The 12001-nt window shown below is 40.3% G+C and overlaps 1 protein-coding gene across 5 annotated transcripts in view; it reads right to left on the bottom strand.

The window, feature by feature from the left end:
- Positions 1 to 523: 523 nt before the first annotated feature.
- The window catches only part of LOC100692144 (uncharacterized), a 49777-nt gene continuing 38299 nt past the window's right edge, over positions 524 to 12001 (bottom strand). Inside the window, exons 23-33 of one of the 5 annotated variants that reach the window (XM_025897276.1) lie at positions 5576 to 5739; positions 5322 to 5454; positions 5169 to 5236; positions 4994 to 5084; positions 3504 to 3667; positions 3248 to 3380; positions 3095 to 3162; positions 2917 to 3007; positions 1408 to 1571; positions 1152 to 1284; positions 524 to 1066 (exon numbers count right to left, since the gene is read on the bottom strand). In XM_025897276.1, the coding sequence (XP_025753061.1) occupies positions 995 to 1066; positions 1152 to 1284; positions 1408 to 1571; positions 2917 to 3007; positions 3095 to 3162; positions 3248 to 3380; positions 3504 to 3667; positions 4994 to 5084; positions 5169 to 5236; positions 5322 to 5454; positions 5576 to 5739 (1281 nt within the window). In that variant the 3' untranslated portion in view covers positions 524 to 994. The remainder of the gene's footprint in view (positions 1067 to 1151; positions 1285 to 1407; positions 1572 to 2916; positions 3008 to 3094; positions 3163 to 3247; positions 3381 to 3503; positions 3668 to 4993; positions 5085 to 5168; positions 5237 to 5321; positions 5455 to 5575; positions 5740 to 12001) is intronic. The other 4 variants (XM_025897279.1, XM_025897280.1, XM_025897277.1 and 1 more) reach the window with 4 other exon arrangements.

Raw genomic sequence — 12001 nt, 5'->3', positions numbered from 1 at the left:
GCCCTCTTGCCTCTCTGATGCCACGTGACAGGTTTGCCCTTGCTGTACTTAGGCTCACCTCATCCCCAGCTCTGAAGGCTGCATTTCTCACCCTTAGGAGCCTGTAGAACTCCCTCGGTAGGTAGAATGGTCTGCACTTGAAGATCATAAGCTCCAGCAGAGGTGAACAGTGTTTGCAAGCCAATAACAGCCAATAACACTGCAGTGAAGAGTGGATTAAAATTCTTCCACAGTTATGTGACTCATTTGCCAGTTATCAAAAATGCATGATTGAGCTGATTCTTGCTACCACTCTGCTCATTATTTAGATTCCAAAAATGAGGGCACAAATTATTATATACCAAGTGCTTCCGTAAGAAAAATCAGAGTTAAATGAGAGACATTTATTAGTTCATTTTCTTATACACCTTTTATTATTTCATCCTCTCTAGTACAGTATTAATGACTTTTCTCCTGCTGTTCCAAGTCACACGTAGCTGACTGATATTGCAATCAGATTAAAATGAACAAAAGAAAAAATGGGTTAAAAATGAGTGAAAACATTTAGGAAAGTTTCTAAAATTGAGCCACATGGAGTGTGCTTTTTTATCTCTGACATTCAACATGAATCCACCAGAAGTACACGTAGCCTCACAGTTCCTCCTCCTCGGGACAGCAGCAGGTTAACAACAGTTACAAAGTGACGACCTACACCGGGAAACTGATTTGAATAGTTAGATTTTAAAATCATGATTTCATGTTTCATTTCCAAATCCAATACAAACTTCCCTGAAATAGCTGGGATTCATGATGTGACCTCTTCCATATATTAACTTTGTACGTTAACAGTTACCCAACATAATATTACACAGTACATCAAATCATTTCATTAAGCAGATGCAACAAGACAGATTTGCAAAGGCTCCTGTGACTTTGCAACTTTGCTCTTGTGACTATCAGACAGTTTGATTTTTTTTTTTAATATAGTTATACTGTCCCGGTGTCAGTAAGTGCCTTACTGTGTAACTGATGAGGCTAATGATTCAGGTGGAGCACCATCTTCTGATGCTGTTGGCCTGATGGACACCTAAAACACAAAGCAAAATCCTTTATTTTATGCATATTTCCCTCAAAGGGAAGCCATTAATTAAGATGAAAATATATGAAAATACCATGCTGTCCCAGTCTGGCTGTTCCTGAAGAGCAGAGCAGGCTAATTCTGCTGCTTTCTGTTGGGCTATCTTGACGGTCTTCCCATCACCCACAGGATATTCCTTGTTGTCAATTTTTAATTTGTAGAAAAACCTGTGTTGTGAAAAAATGGGAATGTTTTAGATCATTACATTGACAGTTTAATATTGTTGAACATCAGTCCGGTGTTGGTGTCTGAAGATTCAACTGAAATGACAGAGTTTGACATATACTCACTGAGGAATATGAGACGGGCCGTCTTTCTTCACTTCAACATATGAATGGGAACGTTTGGTTTTCTGACAGTAGCGGTTGACAAGACTTTTGAAATCTGTCTCTGTACAGCTGGTGTCCTCAGAGCTAGGAACCATCTGAACTGAAGCTTCTGCTGCATTGTTTCTCTGTCAAGATAACAAGAAACACATCAGAGAGACAATTGCCCCAGGTTGGTTTTTCATTTCTCTCAAGCATGTTCTAGTTAGGCAAAACTAAACCAATTCTTCGCTCGCTTTGAGGTACAGAACTGCACCCCTGCACAGAAGACTCAGCCCCCCAACAACTGGGTGGTGACACTATCCCCAGACAGTGTGAGGAGATCCCTTGGCAGGATCAATACCCACAAAGCCCCAGGTCCTGATAACATCCCTGGACAACCACTGAGAGACTGCGCTGCAGAACTCAGATGTCTTCACAGACATCTTTAGTACATCACTGAGCCAGGTTGTGGTTCCTGCGTGCCTCAAAGCCTCCACCATCATTCCTGCACCAAAGAAGTTGTCTTTAACGACTACCATCCTGTCGCACTCACCTCCATCATTATGAAGTGCTTTGAACAGTTACTCATGCATCAAATCAAGACATCTCTTCCCCACAACCTGGATCCAAAACCGCTCCACCGATGATGCAATTTCATCTGCCCTTCACTCAGCCCTCACACATCTGGATACTAAAGACTCATACATCACAATGCTGTTCATAGACTTTAGTTCAGCATTCAACACGACCATTCTCCAGAAACTCATTCACAAACTGGATCTGCTGGGCATCAGCACCTCGCTGAGTAACTGGCTGCTGGGTTTCCTGACAGAAAGACAGCAGACAGTACGGGTCGGCAGCAACACCTCCAGCACTAGAACACTGAACACTGGGGTTCCTTAAGGATGTGTGCTGAGCCCCCTTCTCTTCACTCTGCTGATGCACGACTGCACACCATCACATAGATCCAACCTATTCATCAAATTTGCAGATGACACAACTGTGGTAGGTCACATCAGCAACAATGATGAGACCTACAACAGGAGTAAAGTTAACAATTTGGCCTAGCATTGCAGCAAGAGATGCTCTATAGAGTTGAACTCTGATAAAAATCTGCAGGCAAATACAAAGTTGTTTAGGCATGAAGGTGAAAAGCAGTGTCTTGCACATGATTGTACATCACTTATATTAAAGCCTTGCACCAAAGGCTTTTCACACCTTGACTCACTTGATGTGTTCCTTGTATTGTTTTCAATGCTCTCATTTTTGACAGCATTGTTAGGGAATAAAGTGAAGATATTTTATAGATTTTAAATGTGGAAAAGTTCTAACTCTGAATATAACATCAACCTCGCATCTTTCCACTTATGAGAGAAGATTAATGATACTCACTAGTGTCACATTGCTTTTTAAAAATTTAGTAGGGTTTTATAAATGTCGTTAATCTTTCAGTATCATAGTTTTTACTAAATATTATGAGAAATGACAAACCTGGTCTGTGGGTGGGTTTGATGACTCTTCGAATATTACAGATTCATTTTTATCTGTAGTCAGGCCCTGCGATGAGGACTCAATGGACTCCCTTAGGGAGAAGAAGAGGGGCATTGTTAGCATACTATGTTCTTTTTATATAGTTATAATACTGTCCTGGTGTCAGTAAGTGCCTTACTGTGTAACTGATGATGCTAATGATTCAGGTGGAGCACCATCTTCAGGTGCTGTTGGCCTGATGGACACCTAAAACACAAAGCAAAATCATTTATTTTATGCATATTTCCCTCAAAGGGAAGCCATTAATTACGATTAAAATATATGAAAATACCATGCTGTCCCAGTCTGGCTGTTCCTGAAGAACAGAGCAGGCTAATTCTGCTGCTTTCTGTTGGGCTATCTTGACGGTCTTCCCATCACCCACAGGATATTCCTTGTTGTCAATTTTTAATTTGTAGAAAAACCTGTGTTGTGAAAAAATGGGAATGTTTTAGATCATTACATTGACAGTTTAATAGTGTTGAACATCAGTCAGGAGTTGGTGTCTGAAGATTCAACTGAAAGGACAGAGTTTGACATATACTCACTGAGGAATATGAGACGGGCCGTCTTTCTTCACTTCAACATATGAATGGGAACGTTTGGTTTTCTGACAGTAGCGGTTGACAAGACTTTTGAAATCTGTCTCTGTACAGCTGGTGTCCTCAGAGCTAGGAACCATCTGAACTGAAGCTTCTGCTGCAGTGTTTCTCTGTCAAGATAACAAGAAACACATCAGAGAGACAATTGCCCCAGGTTGGTTTTTCATTTCTCTCAAGCATGTTCTAGTTAGGCAAAACTAAACCAATTCTTCGCTCGCTTTGAGGTACAGAACTGCACCCCTGCACAGAAGACTCTCCCCCCCGCCCCCAACAACTGGGTGGTGACACTATCCCCAGACAGTGTGAGGAGATCCCTTGGCAGGATCAATACCCACAAAGCCCCAGGTCCTGGTAACATCCCTGGACAACCACTGAGAGACTGCGCTGTGGAACTCAGATGTCTTCACAGACATCTTTAGTACATCACTGAGCGAAGTTGTGGTTGCCTCAAAGCCTCCACCATCATTCCTGTACCAAAGAAGTTGTCTTTAACGACTACCATCCTGTCGCACTCACCTCCATCATTATGAAGTGCTTTGAACGGTTACTCATGCATCAAATCAAGACATCTCTTCCCCCCAACCTGGATCCATATCAGTTCGCATACCGGTCAAACCGCTCGACCGATGATGCAATTTCATCTGCCCTTCACTCAGCCCTCACACATCTGGATACTAAAGACTCATACATTACAATGCTGTTCATAGACTTTAGTTCAGCATTCAACACGACCATTCTCCAGAAACTCATTCACAAACTGGATCTGCTGGGCATCAGCACCTCGCGGAGTAACTGGCTGCTGGGTTTCCTGACAGGAAGACAGCAGACAGTACGGGTCGGCAGCAACACCTCCAGCACTAGAACACTGAACACTGGGGTTCCTTAAGGATGTGTGCTGAGCCCCCTTCTCTTCACTCTGCTGATGCACGACTGCACACCATCACATAGATACAACCTATTCATCAAATTTGCAGATGACACAACTGTGGTAGGTCACAGCAGCAACAATGATGAGACCTACAACAGGAGTGAAGTTAACAATTTGGCCTAGCATTGCAGCAAGAGATGCTCTATAGAGTTGAACTCTGATAAAAATCTGCAGGCAAATACAAGGTTGTTTAGGCATGAAGGTGAAAAGCAGTGTCTTGCACATGATTGTACATCATTTATATTAAAGCCTTGCACCAAAGGCTTTTCATACCTTGACTCGCTTGATGTGTTCCTTATATTGTTTTCAGTGCTCTCATTTAGATTTTAAATGTGGAAAAGTTCTAACTCTGAATATAACATCAACCTCACATCTTTCCACTTATGAGAGAAGATTAATGATACTCACTAGTGTCACATTGCTTTTTAAAAATTTAGTAGGCTTTTATAAATGTCGTTTAATCTTTCAGTATCATAGTTTTTACTAAATATTATGAGAAATGACAAACCTGGTCTGTGGGTGGGTTTGATGACTCTTCAAATATTACAGATTCACTTTTATCTGTAGTCAGGCCCTGCGATGAGGACTCAATGGACTCCCTTAGGGAGAAGAAGAGGGGCATTGTTAGCATGCTATGTTCTTTTTATATAGTTATACTGTCCTGGTGTCAGTAAGTGCCTTACTGTGTAACTGATGATGCTAATGATTCAGGTGGAGCACCATCTTCCGATGCTGTTGGCCTGATGGACACCTAAAACACAAAGCAAAATCATTTATTTTATGCATATTTCCCTCAAAGGGAAGCCATTAATTACGATTAAAATATATGAAAATACCATGCTGTCCCAGTCTGGCTGTTCCTGAAGAGCAGAGCAGGCTAACTCTGCTGCTTTCTGTTGGGCTATCTTGATGCTATTCCCATCACCCACAGGATATTCCTTGTTGTCAATTATTAATTTGTAGAAAAAACTGTTGTGAAAAAATGGGAATGTTTTAGATCATTACATTGAAAGTTTAATAGTGTTGAACATCAGTCCGGTGTTGGTGTCTGAAGATTCAACTGAAATGACAGAGTTTGACATATACTCACTGAGGAATATGAGACGGGCCGTCTTTCTTCACTTCGACATATGAATGGGAACGTTTGGTTTTCTGACAGTAGCGGTTGACAAGACTTTTGAAATCTGTCTCTGTACAGCTGGTGTCCTCAGAGCTAGGAACCATCTGAACTGAAGCTTCTGCTGCATTGTTTCTCTGTCAAGATAACAAGAAACACATCAGAGAGACAATTGACCCAGGTTGGTTTTTCATTTCTCTCAAGCAAAAACGAACAATATCTTACAGATTCCACTGAATCCTGATGACCAAGCTGAGACAGGCCTTCCAGAGCATTTTTTGCTGCATTTTGCTTTGCTTCCTTCTTGGTCTTCCCCTCACCACTGGGGTAGGCTTGATGTGGGCTGGGCAAGGTGTTAAGAACGAGAGGATGCCACATCATTTGATGAAAAAAAAAATGTATCAACCTACAGAGAGCTGAATTCATAGATATGCAGAAAATTTAACTGAAAAAAAAAAAATAATGCAGCACGGCAGTCAACTTGCTGAAGTTTCACTGCAGCGACTCAAAATGGAACTCAGTAGTTTGTATGCTTTTATGCACGAACAACATCATGCTCCTAATGACACAACGGCTGGTGTCCACTGGGCTCTCCTCTCATATGTGGACTAGGTCACCAGATCTCTGAGCTCCTGGACAGTTTGAAGCGCAACCTGGTGGTAACAGATGGACTTAAACATAATGTCTCAGAGGTGTTCTACTGCAATTTTCAGCCTTTGGGAAGCAATATATCTAGTTATGTGAAAAACTGAATCTTGATTGCACAAGTGTTTTTTTTCCTTTTGGTTGGCCTTTAGGGGTGACTACAGTAGATCAGCTGCCTCCATCTCCCCCTGTCAGAAACATCTTCGATCACACCAACCCTCTGCATGTCGCCCCTCATTACAGTCTTCCTGTTGTCCTCCTGCCTGTCAATTCGATCTTTAACATCTGTTGTACAATACAGTGGCTTGCAAAAGTATTCGGCCCCCTTGAACTTTCTAACTTTTTGTCACATTACAGCCCCTGTCCCTGCTGAAGAGAAGCACCCCCAGAGCATGATGCTGCCACCACCATATTTGACAGTGGGGATGGTGTGTTCAGAGTGATGTGCAGTGTTAGTTTTCCACCACACATAGCGTTTTGCATTTTGGCCAAAAAGTTCCATTTTGGTCTCATCTGACCAGAGCACCTTCTTCCACATGTTTGCTGTGTCCCCCACATGGCTTGTGGCAAACTGCCACCAGGACTTCTTATGGTTTTCTGTTAACAATGGCTTTCTTCTTGCCACTCTTCCATAAAGGCCAACGTTGTGCAGTGCACGACTAATAGTTGTCCTATGGACAGATTCCCCCGCCTGAGCTGTAGATCTCTGCAGCTCGTCCAGAGTCACCATGGGCCTCTTGGCTGCATTTCTGATCAGCGCTCTCCTTGTTCGGCCTGTGAGTTTAGGTGGACGGCCTTGTCTTGGTAGGTTTACAGTTGTTCCATACTCCTTCCATTTCTGAATGATCGCTTGAACAGTGCTCTGTGGGATGTTCAAGGCTTGGGAAATCTTTTTGTAGCCTAAGCCTGCTTTAAATTTCTCAATAACTTTATCCCTGACCTGTCTGGTGTGTTCTTTGGACTTCATGGTGTTGTTGCTCCCAATATTCTCTTAGACAACCTCTGAGGCCATCACAGAGCAGCTGTATTTGTACTGACATTAGATTACACACAGGTGCACTCTATTTAGTCATTAGCACTCATCAGGCAATGTCTACGGGCAACTGACTGCACTCAGACCAAAGGGGGCTGAATAATTACGCACACCCCAATTTGCAGTTATTTATTTGTAACAAATGTTTAGAATCATGTATGATTTTCGTTCCACTTCTCACGTGTACACCACTTTGTATTGGTCTTTCACGTGGAATTCCAATAAAATTGATTCATGTTTGTGGCTGTAATGTGACAAAATGTGGAAAAGTTCAAGGGGGCCGAATACTTTTGCAAGCCACTGTATATCCACTATCCTCCTCCTCTGTACATGTCCAAAACATCTCACCCTTGCCCTGTCCCTCTGATTTACTCGTTTGATTTATTCATACTGTCCTTTCTGGCCACTTCTAGTGAAAAATCTTTGCATCGGCAACTCTTCCAACTCCAGCTCCACCTTAGGCCCCACCTGTCCCCTCAACCACAGGATATTAGTTAGCAATTTGTAAAAAAACAAAAAAACAAAAACAAACCTGGTTTGTGAAATAGCAAGAATTTTTTTGTTTATATTTTGACTCAATTTGTCTTTCTGTTAGAACAACGTTGTACTCTTTTTGAACTGTTTTTTAAAGAAGAATATTTAAAGAAAATATCTATCTTCTATCTTAAAAACTGTATATTACAACTTTAAGTACAGATTTGTGCACTGCCATTCTGACTGACACGCCTATGAGTATTTGACTTTGAAACCCCACCACTAGTCATTTCATTCGAGAACTTACACGTTATCATGGTCAGGGTCTCACCTCACTTCAGAGTGATGCGTGTGTGTGTGTATTCGTTTAGTTTACCAACGCAGTTTACAGTATCCATCATAAATGACTCAGCAAGTTGCTCCCTGTCTCTGTGACTGCTAGCTTGAGTATGTATAGGTTTCGTTTTCACGTAGCCTACGCAGATTTTCACATTTCATAACAAATGAAACTGAAAATGAGCACCTACAGGTGTTATACCTGTAGGTACAGGTGTTATACCTGTCGAGATTTGTATGCCCTCCTGTTTCATGCATTTATTTTTTTTAAATAATTCAGCTGAAGCATGGTTGAAAAGCAATGTCTGACTTTAATTGGTTAAGATTTATAGAAATTTTATTTATTATTATATATTATATAACTTTAATCTTTACAGATTAAAGTTATCTTTACAGATTAAAGTTATTTCTGTGACCATTGTGAGTTTTTCTTTCATTGACTGAAGGATACCAACAATTTTGTCCAAGTCTGGATCTGAGAAGTTTATTGAGTGACAGAGAAAATGGATTTTTGAACTTTACTTACAGTTTCTGGGTTACTTCGCTGCCCTGAGCGAGACCACTATTCGGCACCCTTCCTTAATTTTTAAATTTAAAAAGAAAATAGAAAGAAAAACATTGAGTCAGTGGGCAACACCTAAAAAAGGTATTTCAATTGAATTGCTAACTATGTACAGCACAGAGAACTGCAGTAGTAACTAACTGTTTTATAACTTTATTTAAGCTTAATAATAAAAAGTAGACAAAGTAAAAACATAACATTGGGTGTAGCGTGTTTTCTAAGAAAGTCGGTTTATCAAAATGAAAAGATGAAAGCAAGATGAATTTCTTAAATATCAATAAATCAAAGTGTGTGAATTTCTTCATGCAGTTTTTGGAGAGGTGAAGGTAAAACAGGGATAACAGGATAATCTTTTTAGAAATGATATTATTTAATGTATTAAAAGTTTGGCTGGACAATAACAAATTAATGGCATGCTATTTATTAAGGGAGTAACTGAGATTGGAGAAAAATATATACATTTATAAATAACCTGCATGGCTTAAACAAACAAACAATCAAACAAACAAAAAAACCTTTAGGACATTTCCTCTAATGTAATTTGAGGAGAAACGTGAGAATTTAAAAACATAAACTGACACAACCGGACTCTCAACATGCTTAATAAAAGCAATTATAAAGGACCACCTCCATCCTAACTGCCACCTCTTCAACATCCTGCCCTCTGGAAAAAGGCTCAGATCCATCAGGTGCAAAACCAACAGACTAAAGAACAGCTTCTTCCCGTGGGCTGTCAGAACTCTTAATGCAAAATAAGAGTGTGTAAAGACTTCCCCAACACATCCACTCTGACACTGCTGTTGATCATCTATGTGCAATATCTTAGTCTTTCCATGTTCTGTGGAATATTTTTGACTCATGTGCAATTATTTTGGTCCCAGTCTGTTTCAATGTTTCCTACACATACACCATATATATAGTTCCACTTACATATGTATACATATACATTGCTTTTTATTTTATTCTATTTATTTATTTATTTATTTATTTTTATTTTTTCAGCCTTATTGTATATTGGTTTCTCTTCTTCTTACTTTAGCACCTTTGTGGTCCAGCTACCCAATTTCGCTGTGCAAGAAACTGCACAATGACAATAAAAATCTCTGAGTCACTAAGTCTAAGTCTAAAATAAACCTGTGTGTTTATATTGTTGTTTTCATGTCTTTTTTCACTTACCTCTATTTATCATTGTAATCATCAACCTTGCCACCTCCAGTGCATAATCTGAATAGCTCTGTATCATCACTTCTGCTGTTGTCACCCTGTCTGCATTCTCCAGACGACTCTTTTTGATTTTGGGGAATTTACCAACAGGTTCATTCTGCAGGAGAAAGTGCAAACGTTTCAGCTGTTCCTCTCCTAGATCATCCAGCATATCCAGGAGTTGCGATGGATCAGACTTCGCCATCATTGATCTGTAAAATATGAGAGGGCATTTTCATCTGAAAGAACAGGAGAGTATCAGTTAACTGTGGATACAGGAGGAAAGACGGAGTTTTTGTCCCAGTCACTGGACCAGCTCTTTATTCTCTCAAGCATACTTAGGTGCATGTGAGTTTCACCAACCAGTCTACATGTGTTTTGTGGCCTTTTTGCCGCATTGCTGGCAAAAAGTCAGACTATTTCCCAGTGGGTGATGGACTCCATCAGTGTTGCCCTTTGTCACTGATTCTCTTCTTAATTTTTATAGACAGAATTTCTAGGTGTAGCCAAGTGGCAGAAGGTTTCCACTTGGGTGGTCTCAGAATCTCATCTCTGCTTTTCACAGTTGTGGTTCCGTTGGCTTCATCAGGTGGCCTTCACCTCTCATTTGCAATGGAAATGAGATTCAGCACCTGAAATGGTGGAATACCCACTCTGGGGTGAGTTATTACCCCAAGTGGAGGAATTTAAGTATCTCAAGTCTTGTTTACAAGTGAGGGGAGGATGCAGGAGATCGACAGATGGATTGGTGCTGAGTATCTGCGTGACCTAGCCAGCTGGGAGAAGAGGGAGTGAGAGGATTTTTCCACTCCGTGTTGGTATTCTCAAAAAACCTGAGAATCCTCTCAGAGCGCTCTGAGCTTAGCCTCCAAATATCAGGAAGGAGTCCAGCTTAGGAGGTTCGGGAACGTGATAAGAGCTGAGTTGTTTTGACATGTTTTCTGATTGTCTGACTCATACCTGAAAAAATGAGGATGTGCCTCATCTGGGCCTATCATTGTGGAGCAACTTTGTCTTTGTTTTCAGATTTTCAGAGGCTATTATTCCAGTTTGTTGGGTGATTCTTTGATGCGAATCAACCAGGAACACAAATGGATTCAATGATCAATCAAGGAAATATGAAGTTTATAACCCGACTGCAATCAAACACATTACTTATTAACAAAACTGTTTGATTCAAATTAATCAATAATTTATAATCACGTGGATTTGTCTTCAAACACAACAGTGATCAAAGTTTATCCTGAACTAAGAGCTGAACATCTGGTCCAGACATCACAGAAACAAAGAGTCAAACTGTTAAAGGAGGAAAAAAGCAAACTTACAGTTTCTTCACAAAGGCTGTGTCCCAATCCAGCGACCTCACGCTCCGGAGTACGCGCAGTTCGCGTACTAGATACGGCGCGTACTGGGAAGTACCACAAGTGCGGAAGTGAGAGGCTTGTGAGTCGCGCTGCTCAGGTTGCCTAGCAACCATACTAACCGTGAGAAACGTTTCATACATGTTTTTTGTCCGTTCATTTTTGTCATAACATCACTTTGATTTGTTGAGTATCTGAGGCTGAGACCACGGGACTGTAAAAAAATCATTGTTGGGCTTCATTTCTGTACTGAACAGTCATTTTAAATTAGCTAGTAAATAACAATTAGCTGACGTTGTTCATGAGACTAAAGTCATCTCACTTTGGTAATGTAACTATAATATGGCCAATATTATAGTTATTATATTAATAATTATTAGTTTTTACAGCAGTGAATTTGAACTCTGTGTCAAATACTGAGCTTCAGTAAAGATTCAAGTTGCAGTCATTTATATTTCCTATCACCTTAAATCTTCACTCAAAGACAAGCATCTTTGACAGTGTATATATAGATGTATCATATATAACAGACAAATATTGTTCGTTTAATTTGTTGACATTATTACATTTGGCTCAATGCTTACATATATGTGTAAAAAGAAAATGTACGAGCTGTGATACCTGTTTCTGATAAAATGAAGAGTAGACTGATATATTAAATATTCCTTTATTGGGTGAGAAAATCAGACCATGTCATAACTGCTTTAAGTCATACAGAATAGATATCAGAGCCTTAAACAGGCTGACTTCTGCTAAATGGGTCAAACTGGGCAGAAAGTCTACAA

This window comes from Oreochromis niloticus, linkage group LG13 (assembly GCF_001858045.2).
Source record: "Oreochromis niloticus isolate F11D_XX linkage group LG13, O_niloticus_UMD_NMBU, whole genome shotgun sequence".
NCBI lineage: Eukaryota > Metazoa > Chordata > Actinopteri > Cichliformes > Cichlidae > Oreochromis > Oreochromis niloticus.
Note: the sequence above shows the minus strand (reverse complement) of the source record. Positions and strands in the feature narration are given on the sequence as shown.